This window comes from Canis lupus, chromosome 8, assembly GCF_003254725.2.
Source record: "Canis lupus dingo isolate Sandy chromosome 8, ASM325472v2, whole genome shotgun sequence".
NCBI classification, from domain to species: domain Eukaryota; kingdom Metazoa; phylum Chordata; class Mammalia; order Carnivora; family Canidae; genus Canis; species Canis lupus.
In genome coordinates, this window is record NC_064250.1 from 41,203,599 (window position 1) to 41,229,274 (window position 25,676).

The window sequence follows — 25,676 nt, forward strand, 5'->3', positions numbered from 1 at the left end:
AGGTCATTCAGACCTGTGCTTCCTATCTCATTAGAAAATTTACCTAAACAATTTTCACTGTTTTTCTGCTTATCTCTGGTTGAGTTTTATAAAATTAAAGCAGAGAATTGAGATAGTTCAAATATTTCAAGTGAAAGCATGTATTTTCATTATCCAATTACTGCCTCCAGTAAGGTCTTCACCTGGGATAATCCTATTTACCTGAAGATATCTCCTGGGGATTGATCTATAGTGGCATTTGCTGTAGGTTTTTCCATCAGTGTGGCCATTTGAATTCATTTATAATTCCCTTCAGATAGTCTCATCTCTTTAGGTTCTTTAGTCCATAAATTTCATTACACCTTTAAAATGTGTACATATAAAATAAAATAAAATAAAATAAAATAAAATAAAATATGTACATATCATTAAATTTATGGTTCTGATTACATCATTCCCTTTATATTTCTCCCTGCATTCCTCAAATATGAATATCCCTATCTATATATTTGTGATGTATGTATGTGTGTGTATGTGTGTGTAATCATAATGTCTAGAAAATTATGCTGTTTTTCATATCCAAAGATTATAATTATATTGCCAGTCTATTATCTGTGTGCTCTCAGGTGCTTTTTTTGCCCCCCAGTATTGTGGATATACCATATGTGTGCTCTTATCACGATATTCACAATGCCTCTTTGCGTGGGGGTGTTATTTTTATAGTTATATAATTGAGTAAAATTAATTCACATAGGAATCAGACGTATAACATCGGCCTAATTAACCCAATGTTGCAAGCAGACGGACTAATCTTCCTATTTCATACTTCCTTCTATGCATACCATCATATATTTCCATATAAGTATCCTCTTTTCTTACGTAAGGTATATTATAAATATATCTCACTTTAAGCAATTTCGATAGAAAATAATTCAATAATAATTTAATCAAAAAAAACCTTAGAAGAAATTTTAATATGATTTTTAAATTGATTTACTCAGCTTTTATTGAATATATCTAAGGTTAAAACAAGATACGGTCTTTAAATATTATTCTTAGTTTCCCATTCTTTTTGGATATCTCATTATCTTTTCACATTTTAAATATACATACTTTATTTGCATAATTTATTTAGCATTCTTTTTTTCAGTATCTACTTTAAAGTGCCATAATATATATTAATACCATTAAGTTAGGATTCAGAATATGTTTCCGTTAAAATGGAACAAAAGCAGAAAATTTTTTGTTAGAAAATTTTTAAGAAGGAAGCATCAAAATATTTTATTCCTACAGTGATCAAAATTTGAAAGAAAGCTATCACTTTTAGAAGTGAGAACTCATTTCTATTCGTAATTAATATATTAGTAGAATTATAAAAATTCTTGTAAATATACAAGATTTTTCCAAACTAAGGGAAAGAAAATTAGTACAAATGAAAAGAGACAAACTTAAAACTTAAGTGGCCAGAAAAGATTTGCCAGTACCAGCAAGAGAATAGCCAGGAATAAAAACTTGACAATAGCTTTGTGTTTTAAGTTTGGATTGATTAACTTATGCTCAGAGCACCTTTTTGACTGTTTGGTCAGGTAAAGACTTTTCCTGGCAGGTGTTCAACTGACCCCAAGCAGCATGGGCTTTGCATCAGAAAAAACAAAATAATCTTTAATTTAATTGTGAGATAAAAGCATAGGAAGAAAATCTGAGACACAAGGATTTTCTTAAAATCAACAGTGCTTTTTGTAATGTATCTGAATGTGTATAAGAATGAAACAGATTTGCAATTTTTAATTGTTTTTTCTGAAAATATAATTTATTTAAATGGTTAAAAATCTTATATCTCTGTTTCTAGAAACTCCTTTTCTACAGAATCCTGATGTCCTTCGTTAACTTGCTAAATGAAAAATAATCATCTAGGGGATGCCTTGGGTGGCTCAGTGGTTGGGCATGTGACTTCAGCTCAGGGCATGATCCTGGAGTCCTGGGATTGAATCCTGCATCAGGCTCCCTGCAGGGGGAGCCTGCTTCTCCTCCTCCTGCATGTGTCTCTGCCTCTCTCTGTGTCTCTCATGAATAAATGAATAGAATCTTTAAAAAAGAATAATAATAATAAATTAACATTTTGTTTATCATTTGGAAGCAGCATTGATTCAGTGATACTATTGAGTCTTGAAACTATAATGCCTTACTAATTTCCTTACTTTGATTTTAGCCATATTGAAATAAGCCACCAGTAGTTTTCCAAGTCAGTATCATACTTGGCACTTTTGTTATTTATGTCTTCTTGCATTACATGTAAGAGCTTTATTTTATCATGCTTTTTTTTCTTTTTATAAAATACTTCTTGCATGTTACCTTTTCCCTTTCTTTTAATAACCACTATAATATCCTAATATAGAACCAATGTTGAAAAAGCTTGGAATTATTTTTAGGATACTAGGATATGTAATTCAAAATTATGGAAATTAGATTAAAAGCTTTATTTTCTGTGGAGCATTTGACAATTTATGAGACAGTGATTAAGTAATTAGTAATAAAGAAAAGTTTAAATTGTTCAAACTATAGAAAGAAAATTTTGTTTATTTGTTTATACCAAACCGTGACCCTTTGGACGTAAATGCTACCCGTTTATCAGTGACACTCTATTTATTTGACCTGGGTTTGGCAAGGTTTCCGTCATTAAATACTAAAAGAAGTAAGCACTTACTCTTAATTGAAACATTTTCTGTAACCTTAAGAACATTTTTTTTAAAAGTACTTCCCTAAAAAATTTCTTATTCTAGACAAGTTAAATACTTTTTACAAAAAAAAAAAAAAATACTTTTTACAGTTACACAGTTGCTATTTTTAAAACTTAATATTTTATATGTAGAAAATAATATACGTAACAAAGATACAGTTTATGGTACTCAATAATAAAATAGACATAATGAAACCATAACACAACTTAAAAATTGATTTATTACCAATTGCATTGCATCTTTTTGTGTTGCTATACCATGACAATCATTTCTGGTAATCATAACATTTGCAGTTATTCCAAACTCTATAACTTGGCACAAAGCTTCTTTTTTATTTTATGACATAAGAACCATAATGTAATTCTTTACTCATCACACTGGCAGGTAATGAGTCATCCCTAGATGGAAAAATACAAATATACAACATAATGCCACTTTGAACAAGCTATGTATTTTAAAAGCATAGAAATTTTTATTATACTATTCCATAACCATGAGTTATGGGTTTTCTTTATTCTATGGTTTATTCTTTATTCTAGAGTAACTAGAGAATAATTAATTTACTTGTTTTCATTAAAGGGATATTCAGGGCAGCCCGGGTGGCTCAGTGGTTTAGTGCCGCCTTCAGCCCAGGGCATGATCCTGGGGATCCGGGATCGAGTTCCGCGGCGGGCTCCCTGCGTGAAGCCTGCTTCTCCCTCTGCCTGTGTCTCTCTCTGTCTCTCATGAATAAATAAATAAAATCTTAAAAATAAACAAATAAAGGGATATTCACTTCTCAATCATTCACCCCTTTCAGTTTATACATATGAAACTTTCACAAATGAAAGCTGTAATGCATAAATGAGATCTATAATGTCTAGTCTTTCATGTACAATGCAGATGTGGAGAAAAAATTTTATTAGAATAGGCTTGAGGGTTAAATATTTAGTGTCTGTTAAATAATCATGAAGTATTCTGAATATGCTATATTCATTTTAAGTTGGTTTTTTTTTTTTTAATGTGGTAACAACCCAAATCTGCATATGTTACATTCACCTTTCCTCTTAATCCCTACCCCTAACATTGTTCCTACCAATAGTCATTTGGCCTGAGGAAGTATATGTACCAAGACTGCCTTCTCAAGTGTTTTGGTGAACACAATGGATAGCTATTAAGTCAAAGTAGTCTTTGTAGCTTCTCATATAGATTGGAAGAGATGGTAGTTTTTAAATGTTGCAGTATCAATGCTGTCACAATGAAGTTAAACTTTTGAAGAATGTATAATCATCAGCAAACTGACTTATATCCTTGTTTTGTATGGGGAAGTCTTAGGTAGTATCTTTTCTTTTCAGCTTTCTGTTACCTACCACATTCGTCCTAAACTCTTGATTCGAAAAACTGATAGTGTCTTAGTTACCTAAAATGAGGATAAGAAGTCCATTTCTTGGACCACTGAAGTCAAGAGTTTCCCCTTGACTTCTTCCAAAGCCTTCTTAGAACTCCTATATCCAAAAGCCACTCGGGTATCCTAACATCCTACTTTAGACAGTAAGAAAAAAAGCATTATCTGAACCAGAATAAATCCCCAACCAAATAAATTAAATATTTTACTTTTACCATTTAGAGACTACGTTTGGATTCAGTTCTTACAAATCATACTCAACTTTATAAATAACTCTTTTTATTTCTTTCTATATATGTCCAGTGTCAACTGTCTGAATCTGTAAACTCTTTCTGAAGATATTTTTTAGGCCAGTCATCCCAGTGTAAAAAAGCTAGCACCCCAAAGGGTAGAGAGTTTGTTAATGACTGTCATCATGTGGGGAGCTAACTTATATATATATGAGTATCTTGCTAACAACATAAGGATTCTATCACCTTTTAACCAAGCACGCCATCACTGTCTTCTTGTAGCACAAGTGAGCATACTACACAAAACAGTATAGATCATCAGCCACTCTTTTCCAGTCCTTTCTTTTTATCAATCTCTTGAGATCACTTAATTGTATATATATAGACAAGGGTCCCCAAAGATACATAGCCCTACATTTAAGATTTTTTATCTCCACAGAATCTAGAAATATGCATTTATTGTTATCTTCATCAAATTTAATTCTGTATTACACAGAACTTAGAGAATATTGTGTGTGGGAAAATATAGAACAGAATGGACATAACATTCTCAGATTCTCATAGCAGAACAATAGCTTCTTGGCATACTGTCTAACTTTCTATAACTGAAATTCTCAGTGGAGACTATGAAGAGCTATAAACTCACACTATCAAATATTCCTAAGAAAGCATATTAATTATATATTGTGGAAGCTGTCTTTTACTTAATATAAGTGGGGCTCTCATTGGTTTGGAGACTGGGAAAAAGGAATTTTGCTCATATTTTCCTGAAATTTTATCTTTTAGTAAGACCTTTAGCTCTCACAGCTTTAGCTTTCTCTAGCAAATTATAAACTTAAAACAGTCATACTATCTAATTGAGAAGTTAGTGCTGCCTGGTTCCATCCAAGCTTGAAGGCTGAGGCTCTCTAAAATCACATGCTCAAAGTTTATTCAACACCGATACTGAGGATCCACCTATAGGCAAAGAGAAGGGGTGGTTTAACTGTAGATAAGTGTATGTAGGAATGTCCCACGTCGTTTGCAGCACTGCTATGTACTCTTTAAGTTACCAAATCATTCGGTCAGACAATGAATAAGTCTAATATTTACTCTTTGAAAGAGCTATCCATTGTTTGTTTAGTCCTTAACCCTACTACAAGATATGGATATAGTTGCTTGTGTAGCTGAGAGGTATATCTGACATATATTCCTTCTTTTTTCTTATATTTCTGCCAACTGTAGCCCGGACCATTTTTCAATCATTTGCATATTTTTCTCCCAATCCTTTCCTTGCCCTAGGCTTTTAGACCAAAACTTGAGGTAATGCATGTTTTTTTGTCTTTGAAGAAACTTAATCTCTGATCTTAACTTGATACCACATTCAAAATCAGAATTAATCCAGTAGGGATCAAATTTATCTTAAAAATAATAACCCTGGGCAGCCCAGGCGGCTCCGCGGTTTAGCGCCGCCTTCAGTGCAAGGCGTGATCCCGGAGACGAGTCCCGCCTCGGGCTTCCTGCATGGAGCATGCTTCTCCCTCTGCCTGTTTCTCCCTGTGTCTCTGCCTCTCTCTCTGCCTCTCTCTCTCTCTCTCTCTCTCTCTCTCTCTCTTTCTCTCTCTCTCTCATGAGTAAGTAAAAATAAAATCTTATAAATAAATAAATAAATACATACCCTTGGACAGCCCTGTGGCCCAGCGGTTTGGCGCTGCCTTCAGCCCAGAGTGTGATCCTAGAGACCTGGGACCGAGATCGAGTCCCACGTTGGACTCCCTGCGTGGAGCCTGCTTCTCCCTCTGCTTGTGTCTCTGCCAATCTCTCTCTGTGTCTGTCATGAATAAATAAATAAAATCTTTAAAAAAAAATAACAACTCTTGTATTTAACATGAGTCCAAAATAAAAAGCTGGCTTAATTCTATTTATTATTAAATTTATATTAGTAACCTTAATTAAATGTGAAGCATTTCTTTCCAGATGAAAAATGTTATTTTTCTTTCCATGATATTTGGAAGTCCATAAAGACCAGATGGTATATGTGTGCTACAAATAATGACTTTTCTTGGGTTTTCTAAATATAGTTATATGCTAAAATGAGATAAATATTCTTATTCTTTTATAAAAGCTATTACCATTGCCCTTTGAGATATAACTCATATGCTATTCACCCACTTAAAGTATATAGTTCAGGGCTTTTAGTATATTCACAGATATGTACAGCCACCACCACAGTCAATTTTAGAATGTTTTCATCACCTCACAAGAATCCTAAACCTTGCTAGCTCTCATCCTCCTCCTAACCCTTCATCACCCCCATTCAGCCCTTGGTAACTACCAGTGTACTTTCTACTGTAAATTTACCTATTCTGAACATTTCATAGAGTGGGATCATACAACATGTGGTCTTTTGGACTATATTCTTCTACCTAGCATAGTATTTTCAGGATCCATCCATGTTGTAATATGTATCAGTACCTCATTCATTTTTTTATTGCAATAAAAACCACATTAACATAAAACTTATCATCTTAACCATTATTAATTGTATAATTCTGTGGCATTAAGTACATTCACACTGTTGTGAAACATATCTCCAGAACTTTTTCATACTGGATATCTGAAACTCTATACCCATTAGACAACTCCCTTTTTCCTCTCATCCCAGCCCCTAGTAACCACCATTCTACTTTCTGTTGCTAAGAATTTGACTACTTTATATATCTCATATAAGTGGAATTATGCACTATTTATCTTTTTGTGGCTGATTTATTTTACTTAGCATAATGTCCTCAAGGTCTATGCATGTTGTATCATGTGACAGTTTATAAATATGTACACCACACTTTGTTTATCCGTTCATCCATTGATGAACATTTGGGCTGCTTCCACCTCTTTACTATTATGAATAGTGCTACTATGAACATGAGTGTGAAAATGTTTCTTTGAGATGCTGCTTTCAACTCTTTTGGTTACATATCCAGAAGTAGAATTGATGGACCATATGCTATTTCTATTTTTAATTTTTTCAGGAACCTTCTGATTTTCAGTGGTGGTTGCACTATTTTACAATTCTACCAAGAGTGTACAGGGTTCCAGTTTCTCCACATTCTCCTCAAAACTTGTTAGTTTCTGCTTTGTTTTGTTTTGTTTTTATAATAGCCATCCTAATGGGAGTGAGGTGATAGCTCATTGGGTTTTTATTTTCATTTTTCTAATGATTAATGATGTTGAGCATCTTCTCAAATGTTGTCGACTATTTGTATATCATTTTTTGGAGAAACGTCTGTTCAGATATTTTGCCCACTTTTAATTGTGTTATTTGATCTTTTTGTTATTGAGTTATAGAAGTTCTTTATTTTTTTATTTTTTTAAGACTTTATTTGTTTATTCATGAGAGACACAGGCAGAGGGAGAAGCAGGCCCCATGCAGAGAGCCCGACATGGGACTCGATCCCGTTCTCCAGGATCAAACCCTGAGCTGATGGCGGCGCTAAACTGCTGAGCCACCCGGGCTGCCCTATAAAAGTTCTTTATATATTCAAGACATTACCTATCAGATATATGATTTGCGACTATATTCTCCCATTCCATAGATTGCCTTTTCACTCTGTTGATTGTGTCTTTTAATGCACAAAACTTTTTTTTCCTATATAATCTTTTCTTTTAGTTTTTTTTGGTTTTAATTCCAGTACAGTTAACACATAGTGTTATATTAGTTTCAGGTGTACAACATAATGATTCATTAATTCTATACATTACTCAGTGCTCATCATGATAAGTGTACTCTTTAATCCCCATCACCATCACCTATCTTACCCATCCTTCTACCCACCTCCCCTCTGGTAACCTTCAGTTTGTTCTGTATAGTTAAGAGTCTTTCTTGGTGTGTGTCTCTCTTTTTTTTTTCCATTGTTCATTTGTTTTGTTTCTTAAATTCCACGTATGAATGAAATCATATGGTATTTGTCTTTTTCTAGCTGACTTACTTCGCTTAGCATTATACTCTCTAGCTCCATCCATGTTGTTGAAAATGGCAAGATTTCATTCTTTTTATGACTGAATAATATTCCATTGTATACATTGTAATATACACCACATCTTTATCCATTCATCTGTTGGTAGACACTTGGACTGCTTGCATAATTTGGCTATTATAAATAATGCTGCAATAAACATAGAGGTACATGTATCCCTTTGAACTAGTGTTTTTGTATTTTGGGGATAAATACCCAGCAGTGATGCACAAAAGTTTTTAAGTGTGATGTAGCTCCATTTGTCTGTTTCCTTTAGTTGCCTGTGCCTTCAGTGTCATACTCAAGAAATCATTGCCAAAACCAAGAAATAGACTCTTAACATAGAAAACAAACTAGATGGCTACCAGAAGAGAGGTGGGTAGGGGAGTGGGTTAAATAGGTGAAGGAAATGAAGGAGTGCATTTGTGATGATGAGCATCAGGTGATGTATGGGAATATTGAATCACTATATTATACACTTGAAACTAATATTACATTGTGTAATATAACTGTGTAACTAACTGGAATTTAAATAAAAACTTAAAAAAAAAACTGAGGCCTACTTACATTGTTAGGAGAAATGTTTCATTATAAAATCAGAAAATATTTGAAAAAATAAAACATTTTATCTGTTCATCACCATTATAAAAAAAATCACTGCCAAATCCAATATCATAAAGTTGTCCTCTATCTTTTCTTTTTTTTTCTATCTTTTCTTTTAAGAATGTTATAGTTTTAGGTTTTATATTTAGTTCTTTACTCCATTTTGAGTAATTTTTATACATGGTGTAAGAGTCCAACTTCATTCTTTGTATGTGGATATCCAGTTTTCCCAACACCACCATTTGTTGAAAAGACTGTCCTTTCCCCATTGAAGACCATTTGACCCTTATTGAAGATCACTTGACTGTATGAACAAAAGTTTATTTCTGGACTATTCTATTCCATTTGTATTAGTTAGGGTTCTCAGAGAAACAGAACCCATAGGATATATATCTATATTATGATGATATTTATTGTGAGGAATTGACTCACATGATTATGGATGCTGAAAAGTCTCATGATATGCCACCTGTGAGCCGAAGACCCAGGAAAACCAGTTATTTTATAACTGGAAATTTATGCTTAATTTCCTTGTGCTATCTTTGATTAACTGCTACTACTACTAAGCTATTCAAAACTCCAGCAAAGTCATTGTTTTAGGAGCTGAGCTAGGGTAGTTTACATTTTCATGAACTACCCCAGGCCAGATTAGTTCCAGGCAGGAAGCCCCAGGGAGTTTATTGTGTTCCTGGGCAAATGCTATGGGGCTAACCCCATCAGGGATTACTTTATAGTTTCAGGTTTGTTTGGGAGTTAATATTGTATAAGTGAATCCAAACTAGACTCTCTGGTTTTACCACTTCCCTGGTCTTACTAAATACAAGTCCATAGCTCCAGGATAGCTCCAGAATAGCTACAACCCTCTAGGAATATCTGAAGCTAGAATCTGCTAAGAAATTCACCCTTCCAATTCAGCTATCACCTCCCTAAAAGGAAAGAGTTAATAACACTATCAGTATTGATCAGAGTTAAATTAAAAATTTCTCTGTACTTACTTCTTCTAGGTTCTGGGATCTGGAAATCAGAGGCCTTAGGTGGCAAGAAGGACAAAGTCAAAAACAAAAAACACACAAAGACACCCATCCAACTCTGGAAATAATGGAGTGTTCTAAATTATATGAACATCTCATGTAAATCAAATCCTGTATTACTTATAGTCTTTGGAGACAAGCTTGATTTTTTTTTCCTTCCCCTCTTCTTTCTTCTCCACCTTCTATTTATTATTATTTTGCCTCTTTGAAATAGTAATAATAATTAAGACAGATTCTGATTAGAAGACTTAAGAAATTGATCATGACTCTTGAAACTTTTATTCTAGCTCAAATTCCTAGGCTTTAGCTGAAAATGGTAAAACATCCAGAGTAGTTTGAATAGTCCTTTCACAAGACAGGTTACTGGTCTTCTGCTTATTTATAATCACTAATTTTTTTAGGGTAAATTTTGTTAGAATTTTATTAAAAGCCAAAAGCAAAGGCTAAAATTCCTTTTGTTTACGTTTCTCCTCTTAAGGAAAACTTTCTTAGTTTAAAAATGGCATTTGATCATTATAAAAAATTTGGAAATTTTCAGAAAGTATAACAAAGGAAATAAAAATCATACATAATTTTAACATACTAACATAACAAATGCTTTATATTTTCATATATGCATGCCCTTCTCATCTTTTTCTATTGGCATGTACACATTATATACTACATATACAGTTCTGCATGTATTTTAAATATGTGTCTTAAGAATTTTCCTGGTCAATGAATATTCTTCATGAATATTACATTAACCTGCATTAATATGATAGTATTTTATCATAAGGATAGATCATTGTCTATGTAATTTCTATATTATTGATCTTTTTATTTCTTTACTATCCTCGCTAATGTAAGCCACTAAAAATAAACATGTGCATAGAGATTTATCTGTTTTCTTAGGATAGATTTCTAGAAGTGAAATTACTGGATCAACAAATATGAAAATGTTCAAAAATTGGCTTTTTAAAGAAAGTCATCTTTGGGTAGTTAAAGGATTAACGACACAACAAATTGAACACATCTTTGATGACTGTGTAGCTGCTCATATTCAAATAATCTCTGTAAGCATAGCTATTAATTGAATCTAATCTTTCATTTCAAACACAAGGATACGTGTCTTCCTTCTGTCTCCAACTCCTTGAGATAGAAATCAGGGGGTCTGACTGAGCCCATATATAGGCCTCGCCAGACAGACATACTTACCCACCTTGTTTATGACTGCCTGCCATTGCTCTCCACATTGATATTATTCTTATTTTCTCTTTTTTCAGATGGAATGGGGCGAGTCCTTGCTCAAGATGTATATGCAAAAGACAACCTACCCCCCTTTCCAGCATCTGTAAAAGATGGCTATGCTGTCCGAGGTAAATGTTTTTGATTTTTGAGTATCATCATACTCACACTGTATTTTTTTTCTTCCGATTTTTGGCTCAGCCTAGGCACCCAATGAGTTTTATATTTGTTTCCTACTTGGTTATTAAAATAATTTTATTCACAGATAACAATCTGGATTAAAAGTTTCCAGTGAAAGTACTATTGTTACTTTAAAATGCTTGTTGACAAATAAATATGAAGAAACTGATAGAAATATTGTACCATAATTCATTCTTTTGACCTTTACATATATGTCAGGTAGCACAGTCTTGGTCTGGAAGTTTTCTCTGTGTTTTCCAGTTGAAAACATCTATGTGGTCCAAGAAAGAAGAGCAGATTCCCAGAACAAAGGATCATGTAGGGTGGGCTTTTCTTCTGCTTTAAACTCAAACATCAATAAAAGCATAAAAAGCAAGTATAAGGGAAACCTCTAATTCCCTTTAAGAGCTAGATTTCAAAAGCTTTGAAACCTTAGGTGGTACACGCAACTCATACCTTTGGAGTTGCCTCAGAATGCATAAAGGTTGAAAGCAAATACTGAACAGCAATTGCCTGCTTAAAGTCTAATCTCAGAACCCAAACTGAAAATGCAATGGAATTACTTAGAAACTATTATTGGTTATTAGCTCAAGGCTAATATCACTGAAGAAATGTCTAAAAACATTTCCCAGCTTATCAGAGCTGATAAGAAGGCCAGTTCCTTTTTAATGGTTCTTTATGGAATCTCTTACTTGTTGTTCTTTTTACTCTATCTAGTCATTAAATTATTTCATTTTTATAATTAAATATACTCACTAATCTCCTCCATGTTCCATCACTTTCTCTTAGCAATGTCTTTTTGTGTTGGAGGCAATATAGCAAATGGTTGTGGTTATGGGCTTTGAAAAGCAAAGTAGGAGTGATCTGGGTCCCAGTACTTGTTCCATCTATGTAACTTTGAGCAAATTACTCAAAGTTTTTGAGCTTCAGTTGTCTCATCTGTAAAATGATGATAACTATAGTCATACTTACCCCAACAAGTTGTGTGGATTAAATGAGACCATAGAAAGCCTTAGTAAAATATCTGGCACCAAAAACAAGCACTCAATAATTATTTTATAAAATGCTTGATAATGGTAACTATTGTTATCACTATCATTTTTATAAAACACATTTTCTTAGACCATCTCTGAAAAAAAGGTTAACATTTATCTGAATTGTTACTCTCCTATTCTACATAAATATAGTGGTGGAGAGGTTAATTCCTACTAGTATATTCTTTCTCAGGGATACTATCTTGGATGCACGTCATTCAGCTTGATCTCACTAAATTTAGAGTATTCCTGAAAACATGAATAACAAATCCCTCGTGGCTTTTAGGATTTTTTTCTTCCAAATTTGTTCCTTCTACAGTGCTCATTATAATGAATATTGTCCAGAAAGAAAATTATTTCAGTCTTCTAATAACCTCATTGGCTCTTCTTGTTTCTTGTTCTCCAATTGAAATGTTAGTTCTGTTTTGAACTTATAATTGGTAGCCATATAAGATTACTGTAAAATGTAAAAGAATTCTTACTTCCAGAGTAGAATAAACAATGTTAGCAAATGAAATACGAAAGGGATAAGAAAGTCTATTTTTTTACATTCTTGTTAATACAAAGAATAATATTCTCAAACAGAATGTTGTTCTGTGTTGTGTTGTTGCATGAGATAGCAGCAGCTCAATAAAAAGAAACTATTGCTCTTAGTTTTTCTAGTTGCCAAAAGAGTAATTAGCCTACATGAGCCTTAAAAGAGCCTTTTCTGGTAATGTAGAATCTACCAAAGAAATTTTATATAAAATTACCATCTGGAATCTTATTTATTCTTTTGTTTTGAAATGGTGGTATTTTTAGTTATTTCACACACACAAATAAAAAACATCTAACATCTCACAATATGAGACATTCAACAGACTATTATGTAGCTCTTTCATATTATTTTTTTCCTGTGAAGTGTTGCTAGTGTTGCTATCTCTTAAGATACAGAATATATAACAGAGACATAATGCATAACAGATAACCATTTTGATATGGTTATATCTCAAAAGTGGGAATGTTTGCTATGCCTTTGTATATATACCAACATCATAATTAAGGTAGCAAAAGCCATCTGTGAGCAGAGGCATGATCCTAGTCTCGTCAGTGTTAGAACACCGCCCACAGGCAGTGTTTGGTAAAGAATATCCTTGTGCTGTTGTGGCTCTCTACCACTCTACTTTGTGTACCTTCTTCTCTCCACCCCGTCTTCCTTTACTCCCATTCCTTTCCCCCACTCCCGTTATTGTCCCTTTTTTCTTCTCCTCTGCCTTTGCCGTAGGCCTTCCAGTAATAACCAGTGGCACCTGTGAACATTGCTAACCCTGTAGGTGTAAAGAGGTTGCTAACTTGCTCTGGGATCACTAAGCATTAGCCAGTATCCTTCAGAAACATGTGGCATAAAACTCCAAACCAGTTGGAGGATCACTTGCTTTAAGGTATGTGGGTTGAAAAAAATCAAGACAGTAAAAAGTAACTAAGCAAATAAGAAATAGGAACAGCTTAAAAAAAAAAAAGAAGGCAAGAAAGAATAGAGTTTAAAGAAGGCAGGAATCAAGCAATGATGATATAATAGGAAGACCTATAACCTAATAAACCTAAAGCTGCATTCAGGATGGAGTGTGTGGCTTTTTTGTTTGTTTTGTTTTGTAAAAGAGGAAGGTAGAGATTTATTTTTGGTACTGGCAGCTGGGCAAAGTGACAGGCTAAAGTCTTAAAAATCAACCTCTCCCAGAATGAATTTGAAAGGTAAAAGAAAATGAAAGTAGCATGTTACCAATTAAGATCAATACTATATTTTTATTAATATTTTTGAAGAGTTATTTTTATTAATATTTTTGAAGAGTTATTTCTCCCTTCACACTGATTAAGAAATGCACTGATGCATTTCCACCTTGCTGTAGAGCTTTTGTCTCACAGTTTCTTTGGAGTTTCTTTGGAGATGTTAATAAAGGCAAAAGTACTTCACATCCCAAGTTCAGCTTTCTTGAAACTTTTCAATTCAAAAGGCTTATCCTTTCAGAATTTATTTTACAGGGATGATTTAGAAAGAGGGAAACATCTGAAAATGCCACTAATTATTTTGAGAACCATATATAACAAGCAATTCTAGAAGGATGTAAGACAAATCCTTGCCACTTGGGTAAATTTTAAATTTTTCTTTTTTACATTCTGATTGAAATACATACTTATGAAAATACAGAAAATTAAAAAGAACATTTTAAAATTACCCATTATTTCACTCCCAACCACTATTAACATTTTGTTGTACTTCCCTTCCAGTGGGTTAAAGTACATACTAAAATTCAGTATAATCTCTGATTTAGAGCTTTTGTTCTTTCACAAAAGCCATGTTCTAGGGTTTCTATTTCTTCCATCTAAATCCCTGGTAACGGCTAGTTTTCCATTTGATAAACTATTGCCTTCCACTATAGGTCACTCTGGATGAAGAAGAGGGCCTTATGATTTGGGAATATTACTCAAGTGAACAGAGAGATATTTGGATTAATTAATCTTGATCAATTCCAGAAAGCTTAAAATACTGTATTTAAGGAAATAGTACCTCTTTTCCCAATACTAACAATAAATGGGCATTTTTTTTACTGGAAGATGATGGTAAAGAATATAAAATACTCATCTGTCCTACTCTTAATTTCCTGCTTTCCATAAGAAAAAGCCACAGATTTAAAATTCCAAACAACTCTCCTGATTTTATCCTCAATATAATTGCAGCAAGTATTAATCTTGTTGCACTAGTCTTATCACCTTCTCTTGCCCCCATCCAACACTTTCTATAATCTTAATTTTAGTATACACACAAATACTATTATTCTGTTGCCTATCATCCATCCTTAGACAGTTTCGTTCCATAATCAATTCTTAATTCCTCTTCCTGTTTCTTCTGTCAAAAATACTTCTTAGGGCCTCTGAAAGTTATGCTATCTCTATAGCCTCAGTTTATTCAGTCTTACCATGGAAATGTTGAAAGTCTTTATTATTGAAAATAAATGAAGCTATAAAGTGTTTGTTTCAGGAGGCTTACAGAGAGTTTCCCATATGACTAGAAAATGAAGGATAATTCTATGGCAAAGGGCTCAGGAAAGATCATTTTCTACACACTGCCACAATGAATAGTTATCTAATGGTATCCATTTAAAAATGATATAATCTTTAACTAAACAGGTGAAGATGACTAAAGTGTTTTCTGGACATTAAAAAAAAAAAAGAAGGTAGAAGTGGGAGCACCTTCAGGGTCTAGCATTAAGCATTATGAATAAGTTAAATAATGCATTTGCTGCATTATATAATTTGGTTCATTTTAGCTTTATCACTTCCTTCAAATTAAATTCTACAGTTACAAAAAAGAAAAACAACACTTATTAAGAGAAATTTCTAAATATGGAGAGTGGGGGTTCTAAGCCTCTACAGTAATCCTTGAATCCATCCATCTTTTCCAATTGCATACTGTGGCTTACTTAGTTTATTTCTTTTCCAAGCATTAGATTCATATTCCAACGTACCTCTGCTTCTGCTTCTTCTCAATAGTGAGCCTTGGTGATAACATAAAATCAGGATTTCTGTTGTAGTTCACTAATTTTTTTTACTCCTTACTCTTTCTTTAAGCTCGAATTTGTCTATATTCAATTCAATCTTAGAGCACTCTACTCCTCAAAAAGGGTAATTCATGAACCAACACCATTAGCATCAGCTTGTTGGAAATAAATATAGAACCTCAAGCCCTATCCCAGACCTACTGAATCAGAATCTGTATTTTAACAAGATCCCTAGGTAATTTGTACACACATTAAGGGTTGAGAAGTACTGTTACAAAGGAAATAATAATAATAAAAAAGAAACTTCTCTCTTGCTACCAAGAACCTTCTATAATGTGGTTTGATTGAGCCTTCTTTAGCTAGCAATATAGAGACATGTTTCCCAGATAGAAATTTTCAGGGCAAGGTGAAGAACATTAATGTAAGTGAACACATATTCTCTCTCCAGTCAGTGCACCTTCTCTGCTCCTTAGAATCATTTAAGGACTCTTACAGATATTGGCCTTCTTGACACTCCATAGCAGACTTGCCTCCAAATGATCTCCAGCCACTCATTATTCAGAGACATTTATTTGGAACATTTGTGCAGAATATTAATATAAGGCATTTTGAGTGTAGGTGTATTTGCATGTGTGGGGAAACAGGAGACCAGAAGGTTGAAGAGCAGAGGGTTTCAAAAAAAGAAATAAAGGAAAGTGTTCTCTATCTTTAAGGAGTTCATAATCTAGCTGTAGAAATTAAGCATACACATTTTTGAAATTATTCAAGAAAATTTAGAAAGCACAGTACTAATATGTACAAATCAGTCTACAAACTTCCCACCTAAGTATGGAAGTGCCAAATTCATTTCTTTATTCTTTTAACAAATATTTATTGAAAATCAGTGATGAGCTAGGAACTATGCTAGACAGAATGGCAACATAATCTAAGTTATTATATAAAATTAACCAAAGCAGTCTTTCTAAACATTCTAAAGATGGTCAATGTTGACTCATATTTGAAAACTATTTGCATGGACCAGCAAGAAATGGATGGAAGCCATTAGAAATACAGCATTTTGTGTTTAAAAACATTATTTATTTTTCATTTATGCATACATCCTTCTAAGTAGATTCTTAGGAGCCATGCTCATTCATTTATTGAACATTTTTAATACTTCACATATTGAAATTTAATTGACTACCTATTATGCAGCAAATGCTACAGATTCCTCTGAGACAAATAAGCAAATAATTGCAAATAATTAGGAAGCCATAATTAGAATTATTTTGGGAATACACTGGGGAAACAAAAGAGAAAGTAGCTGACTCTTGGGGGAAGAGGAGTCAGATATGACTTCATAAAAAAGATGACACTTGAGCTGAGTCTTAAAAGCTAAGAAGTCTTTAATCAGAAGGCACAGATAAGAAAAGGATACTCCAAGCACTAGAAGTAGTGTATATTATGGAGCTGGAATATTAGTCATCTTGGTACTCTCAAGGAGCTACAGTTCTAGAAATTGAGAGTGGCTAGGGCATAAGATACAAGGAGGATATGAACCAGAGGCCTTTGCACATAGGTGAAGATCTTTAGATGGAGCATTTCCACTTCATAGTTCTCCTTCTCCCCCTGTCCCTCCCTCTCGCATCTCTCTCGCACTCACATACCCCTTCTGCCTACTTACCTTTTATTCATCCTTCATATTCAAACCAGAAATATTTTTATCCCGGTGGATTTCCCTGACCCTCCAGTATAGTTCAGGCACTTTCATTATATGCTTTCATAAAACTATATTCCTTTCTTTTAGAATGGTTTCCTTAATCTGCATTTATGTATTTATTAATGTGATTATTTGATTAATATCTCCTCCACTACATCAATGGCTTTAACTGCACCCATAAGAAGAGACATATTAAATACATTATACACACATATAAGTAACATATACAATATATAAATGTACATTTGCACACATATAGAAACAAAAATAATGAAACAATATTCATCCTTACCATGTATGCTGAAATGTATTTCTATTCGTTCTCATTTTAAAATTTGTTTACCGGCATCCCGAGTGGCTCAGCAGTTTAGTGCCACCTTCAGCCCAGGGCGTGATCCTGGAGACCTGGAATCGAGTCCCACATCGGGCTCTCTGCATGGAGCCTGCTTCTCACTCTGCCTGTGTCTCTACCTCGCTCTCTCTCTGTGTCTCTCATGAATAAATAAATAAAACCTTTTTAAAAAATTGTTTACAAGTTTACTTTATAGCCCACCACCATATTTGGTCCAGTGTTTGAAAAACATTGCAGCAAATTGGCACTGCATTAGAATAGAAACCATGTCTGGTTTTACTCCACTCTGTCCCAGCACCTAATATGACACTTAGGACATAGACTGGATAGAAATTTAGTGAGTGAATGAAAGGAACAAAAAGCTTTAAAAGATGCTGGTTTTAAAGAATTATTATCCCGAATTTTATCAACAAGAAAACAGAAGTTCAGAGAAAGGCTTAATAATTTGCTGAGACAAGAGAAACAAAAGCAAAAATGAACTATTGGGACTTCATCAGGGTAAAAAGCTTACACAGCAAAGGAAACAAAACTAAAAGGCAGCCTGCAGAATGGGAGATATTTGCAAATACCTCATCAGATAAAGGGTTAGTATCCAAAGTCTATAAGGAACTCTTCAAACTCAACACCCAAAACCGAATAATCCAGTGAAGAAATGGGCAGAAGACGTGAACAGACATTTCTCCAAAGAAGACACACAAATGGCCAATAAACATATGAAAAAATGCTCCATATCACCTGGCATCAGAGAAATACAGGTTATAACCACAATGAGATACCTCCTCACACCAGTCAGAATGGCTAAAATTAACAAGTCAGGAAACAACAAATATTGGTGAGGATGGGGAGAAAAGGGAACCCTCTTACACTGTTAGTGGGAATGCAGTTGGTACAGCCCACTCTGGAAAACAGTATGGAGGTTCCTCAAAAAGTTATACACACACACACACACACTCAAATATTATTCAGCCATCAGGAATGAAATCTTGTCATTTTCAACAACATGGATGGAGCTAGAGAGTATAAAGCTAAGTGAAATAAATCAGTCAGGAAAAGACAAATACCATATGTTTTCATTCATGTGTGGAATTTAAGAAACAAAATAGATGAACGTAGGGGAAAGGAGGGAAAAATAAGATGAAAAGAGAGAGGGAGGCAAACCATAAGAGACTCTTAACTATAGGAAACAAACTGAGGGATGCTGGAAGGGAGGTAGGTAGGGGTATGGAGTAATTGGTGATGAGCATTAAGGAGAGCATGTGATGTGATGAGCACTGGATGTTACATGCAATTGATGAATTACTGAACTCTATATCTTAAACTAATGATGTATGACTAATTTAATTTTAAATTTTTTAAAAATGAAAAAAATTTGCTGTAAGTCCTGAGGCTATTAATAGGCAGAACCAGGGTTCAGATTCAGCTTTGTTTTACTTTAAAATCCTGCTAATTTCCTCTTATGCAAGAGGTAAAAGAGAAATGTCTAGGTTACTTATAAGAGATGGCAAGTTGGTAATGCCTCTAGTAGAAAAAATCATTTAACATAACTTTATTCATACTTAAGACATAGTGTGGAATTCTGAAAGATAATTGACTTTTTAACTTTATACAGTTAGAAAATCAAAATTCACTTTAAGATACTCTAAAAATAAATGAGAGGATAGATGAAATAAGATTGGTAAAGTTGATAATTGTGGAAGCAATGATTCTATGTTTTATGTCTATTTTAAATTGTTCACTTTAAAAGAAAATTTTTTAAACACAAAATGGGGGGCACCTGGTGGCTCAGTTCATTAAGTGTCTGCTTTCAGCTCAAGTCACACCCTGAGCCGAAGGCAGGTGTCCAACCGCTGAGCCACCCAGGCGTCCCTCATATGTCTTTTTTAAAAGAGAGAAATACTTTTTTATTATTTATCAGCATGATTGCAAATATAATTTAAATATTCATATAGAAAATGTTAATTTTTCAGTGTATGAATCCACAAATCCTTGCTGTATGCAGATGACATGGAAGTAATGGTCATGATCATAAAACACATTAGATAGGCACTGCCTTGCCAATAGCATAGATCTAAATCCATATCATAGTTGAAAAAAGCTTTTGAATACATTTCTCTCCAGGAATATTTTTTCATCCAATAATATAATTTTACTATACTATATATAGAAAAAAAAATGGATGTTTTTCCATCTCAATTCTGAAAGTGTTTCTTTTGATTTAAAAATAAATCGTGGCGGGCAGCCCAGGTGGCTCAGCAGTTTAGCGCCACCTTCAGCCCAGGGCCTGATCCTGGAGACCTGGGATCGAGTCCCACATCAGGCTCCCTACATGGAGCCTGCTTCTCCCTCTGCCTGTGTCTCTGCCTCTCTCTCTCTCTCTCTCTCTCTCTCTTCCTGTGTCTCTCATGAATAAATAAAATCTCTAAAAATAAAAATAAATAGTGGAAATTGTAATGCAGAACTGCGTTATTATGATTTAGAAATAGCATTTTGACCCTTTTTTTTTAAATACTGTATTGGGAATTAAGGGACTGTATTTTAGTCCTAGCTCTGCCACTAACAAGAACTTGTCAACCTAAGTTCCTTCATTCTGTAACTCATTTTCTTCAAATGTGAAATGAAAAAAAGAAGATATGTTTTTTTTCTACTCAACTGGGTTATTCTGAAAATCAGACTGGGTGATAAATAAGAATAGTATGAATAGTTTGAAATTTATAGAAAAATGGAAAAATATGAATATCAACAGTACTTTATCTGTATAGATAAGATATATCCACAATAGTGTATACATGCATCACCCATACATACCCATAGAAAAGGTGGTATATTTATTTAGGAGGAGGCTAGAAGAAATAATTTTATTTAAAAAGTACAAGTATATGTGGTTCCCAGGTGGATCAGTCAGTTGAGCTTCCAACTCTTGGTTTCAGTTCAGGTTATGATCTTATGAATTGTAATCTCATGGATTGTGGGATCAGCCCACATTGGCCTCCCTGCTCAGCAGCAAGTCTGCTTGAAAATTTTCTCCCTCTGCCTCTCCCCTGACTCACACATGCTTTCTCTCTTTCACTCTCTCTCTCTCTAAAATAAATAAATCTTTAAAAAAATTAAAATTACAAGTATGGAAATTATAGAGCAACAGGAAGACAATCTCCTGCGACACCAAGAAAGGGCACGATTAGGACCACTTTTACTGGTACATGTGAATGATGGGTACAAAGATCAAACTAGTAGTAACAATACCATTGTCTGGTCTAGAAGATTAGAAAAATATTGCACTTTCCTGAAGCCTTATCTGATGATTTGAGTCAAATTTTAGAATTCCAACACTAGATCCTTATTCCTTGCTATAGGTCCATTTTGATGTTTGTTCTTGATTCTGTTCACCTCACAGCTGCCGATGGCCCAGGAGATCGTTTCATCATTGGGGAATCCCAAGCTGGTGAACAGGTGAGATTCATAGGCCTGAAAGGCCCTGAAGATTTCAGCGTCATGGACTTCTAGCATCGAATTCTAAGCTTCTACCATCATTGCAATGAAAATCTTAGAGATGGATTAGACAGGTTATCAAAGAGATTAAAGGATGGTTCTTATGAGAAAGAACCAACAGAATTATTTTTTAACTGAAAGAAATCTGTGTTTATTAATATATAACATTGTATTTTTGGTATAGCTCACAGACATGCCCCACAAGAATTTTCCAGTCCTGTGATTAGATGATTCTTTCTTCCTGTATAAACATTAATATTCTCAGTAGAACTATAGTTTCTAGGTGATCTCAGACTTTTCTCCAACTTGTGTTACAAACAGGGAAAATTAGAAGAAGCAAATTTTTTAACCTCTCTAGCTAATCACTTAGATAAGGTTTTCTCACTGGGAAGCTAGCCAGTGAACAGGTGTACATATATTTCTATTAAGAAATGAAGCATTAATGGGCCATAATGGAAGTACAGTAGAAGTCCTCTTATTTAATGCTTTTGACACTAGTAATTGGCCATTTAATTGGAAACAAGTGGAAAATTATTATACAAGAGTCTAACAGCCTCAAACTTAAGCAGTGTTGAAGCATCATTATGTTTAAGAGGAAATATAAAACATGCGTTAATCCAGTGAATTTTGAAGCTTGGTTAAAAGAGCGCCTACCTTATTAAATAGAACTAGAAGAAGACCAAGATACTTTTTTCTTTTGCTACCACCAAGCATTCATAAGCATTATATAAAAATAAAGGAGGATATGAATGAATGAATGAATGAATGAATGAGTGAATGAGTGAATGAATGTGGAGGTTTGAGCAAAAGCTATGTCCCATGCCTTTTCTTCCTTGGCTTAGTATGTACTCCCATATGTACTGAAAATATGGAGAATTTGAGGAAGTATATAGAAGAATGGTGCTTGCGGTGGTGACTCCAGCTACCTCATCCCTACATCCAAGCATTGAAGAGAACTGTGTATAGATCTCTGAAGCCAAGCCTGGCACTATAGTAATTAGATGCTGTACACAGGCTGGTTTAGTCTCCATGACTGTTTTCCTGACAAAAAGAATCAGCTAGGCCATTTTTATAAATGACTTGTATTATGATCTCATAATTTATTTGACTTCTTGATATGTATTTCAATCAGTGTTGGATGTCTGAAGCATCCATTTGTATAACAAAGCCACAGAGTACCAATTATTCTAGGTCTCTGATCTTCAATTGAGTCTTATTATCAAACATATCTACTGTGTGTGCCAGGCACTGTGTTGGGTTCTAGGAAAGATAAAACAGATTAAGATATGATTTCTACTCTTAAGGAATTTACATCTAGTGGAGGAGACAATATAAACAACTAAATATAATAAGTGTTAAACTAATGCTATCCGTCATGTACTGTGGAGCACAATAGGGAGGTTGAGCATTTCATCCTAGAAGGATTAAGAAAATAACATTGGAACTGGACCAGGAGAGGATTTTACAAAAACAGAAATGAGAAAAGGACATTTCAGGCCAAGAGAACAGTATAAATCAAGACACAGAGGTGTTTTTAAAAATTGCATGGAATGTTTAGGGAACAGCAAATAGTTTGTGGTAGTCAAAGCCTAGTACAAATAGTAGATAGGTAACAGATTAATAAGTACCTTATGGTCTTAAACTTTACTTACTAGTTAAGACTTCCAACTGTACTAGAAAACTAGGAACACAAAAAATTCATGAACCATAAAAGTTGCTAACTTCTTGTAAGTTCAATGGGGAAAAAAGATGAAAACTATTTTTAAAAATGGGGTTTCTCTTTAAGTTATCTATGATATCCTTTATGTATAACTAAGGTATTATACAGACTTTATAGCAATTTCAGAGATCTTACAAGAGCCAAAATGCTCACTTCTTGAAAGTACATACACTTGAGAATTAGGTGCCATTGTATTCACTGAGACTTTAAGTTTCTTACAAGTTGATTTCAAAATAATTTTTTGGTGTACCAAAAAACTTGACTTTAAATCACTTACTGATCCTATTGATTAGCACTGGACACTGTCAAAGAAAATAATTACATGATTATAAAGTGCTGTCATTGGGCAAATCTCAAAAAAACCCAAAACAATTTCTATTAAGGAAAAAAATCAATATTTTAACCATTTTTACTTTACATTAAAACATATAAGGTATATCAATAAAAATAAAAAATAAGGAGTTACTCTTAAAGAGTTGTTACTCTTAACAATCTAAAGGAAATACCTCATGTATTCCTAGAGTTTTTCAACGATTCCATTCAATTGAGGTTTATGTGTTTACTCTAAGTGGATATATAAATATAAATCCAATGATATCTTTTACATTGGATCTCATATAAGTGAGCTGGTAGGAAGTCTTCACCTGTCATACAGATTTACTAATCTTAGTCAAATTTTATATTTAATAATCACACATAAACACTTCTCAAGAGTTGGTTTAAGCCAAGAAGTAGAGAAGATTACAGGTACAACCACGATAAAACTTAAAGTAAATTTACAGAGTATGGTACATTAAACCTCACTAAATTGAGGCAGGGCTCCAGGCTCACACACTTCAGCCTAAGAAGCAACTGCCCTGAAATTCACTTTAAGATTCACTTCCTGCCTGAGCCAAAAGGCACTTTCAACAAAAGAAGAACCTGTTTAGGCCTAAATTAAATATGTTTGTTCCATAGGCTCTGAAGATAGTTTTAGTGTTAGTACTTCTGCTAAAAAATACATATATAAAAACTTTAATACTTTTCATCAAAAATCACTGCACTGCAAAATGGTCATGTATGGTAAGATGTCCCAGATAATGAATAATACCTAGATTGAACTTTTTTTTAATTTTAATGCTTGGGCCCTAAACTTTTCATATGAAATCCTAGGCAGCATGGTGGTAGAAAATCACATAAAAATGTAACCATTCCAAAAAGCCTGGAATGTCTTTTATTCAAATAGCAGAAGAAGGGACTATAAGATATATAGCTCAAGGCCAGACCTAATCCCAAGAATCTCTGTGGGAGATTAGCTGTGGGAGAAGAGCAGGGAGAACATTGGCGTTTCAAGCCAAGAAGTATGGAATACTCCATGCATGTAGTTGTCAGCTACTGAGATCATTAATGTTCATTCATTCATTCTAGAAATATTTACTCATCACCACCTTTGTGCTAGACACTTTCTAGGCTTTGGTATGATAGAGCAATGAATATTTCTGGTAAAGGGGTGATTAAACAGACTATATCCAAGAAATAGAGTTTTGAGGGAAACTAACAAAGGAATGTTAAGCACCCAGGTGCTAACAACAGTGACACTCCATTACCAACCACCTCTGGGTCTGACAGGGCAAAGAGAAAGAGTGGTACCTGGACCTGGGGAAGGTTCATAGCTATGGGATAGGACTACCCAATAGGAGCCGTGGCCCTCAATAGTAAAGATGATAGAGCCATCCCCAAACTGCAGCCCAGCAGTTTCCCTTCCTCCTATCCTGTAATCTCTTGACCACTTCCATTGGCTGAACCTAATCAGAAGCCAGAGTGATGGGAACCTGGTTGAAATGGTGTATAGAGGTCAGCCTTGTGGCCCACAGAACAGGATAGAAAATGAAGATGTGATCTTGAGGGGCAAACAAAAAATAAATACCTGTCTTTGTAAGGCTTATATTCTAGAATATAACAATGCATTAAACACTGTACCTAGCATAAATTGAAGGATTTGATAATTTTAGCTATTGGTCACCACCAATTGTTTGCAGCAATATTATTTTTTTTTAAGTTTTCTTTTTTTTAAAGATTTTATTTATTCATTCATGAGAGACAGAGAGACAGAGAGAGAGGCAGAGATGCAGGCAGAGGGAGAAGCAGGCTCCATGCAGAGAGCCTGATGTGGGACTCGATCCCAGGTCTCCAGGATCCAGGGCAAAGGCAGGGGCTCAACCACTGAGCCACCCAGGCGTCCCGCTGCAATATTATTGAAAGAAGATTTTTAAGGCTGTTAAGATAAATAAATTTCTTGTTTTACTTTGCACATCCAATATTTTTGGATTGGATTAAGGTATTTTTCCTTAATCATTCCCTAAATTTTTTTAATGTGGTAGAAATCTATAACATAAAATGTACCATCATAACCATTTTTAAGCGTACATTTCAGTAATGTTAAGTCTATCTGCATTGTTGTGACTTAAGATTTTAAATACTTAAAAACATATATCTTTAGAAAGAT

General features: G+C 34.1%; 1 protein-coding gene across 16 annotated transcripts in view; it reads left to right on the forward strand.

Annotated features, from left to right (window-relative positions):
• GPHN (gephyrin) overlaps positions 1 to 25,676 on the forward strand; it is a 634,768-nt gene that overhangs the window by 528,731 nt on the left and 80,361 nt on the right. For all 16 annotated transcript variants that reach the window (XM_025444205.3, XM_025444210.3, XM_025444207.3 and 13 more), the window contains 2 exons: positions 11,223 to 11,315; positions 21,377 to 21,432. In XM_025444205.3, coding sequence (XP_025299990.1) covers positions 11,223 to 11,315; positions 21,377 to 21,432 — 149 coding nt within the window. The remainder of the gene's footprint in view (positions 1 to 11,222; positions 11,316 to 21,376; positions 21,433 to 25,676) is intronic.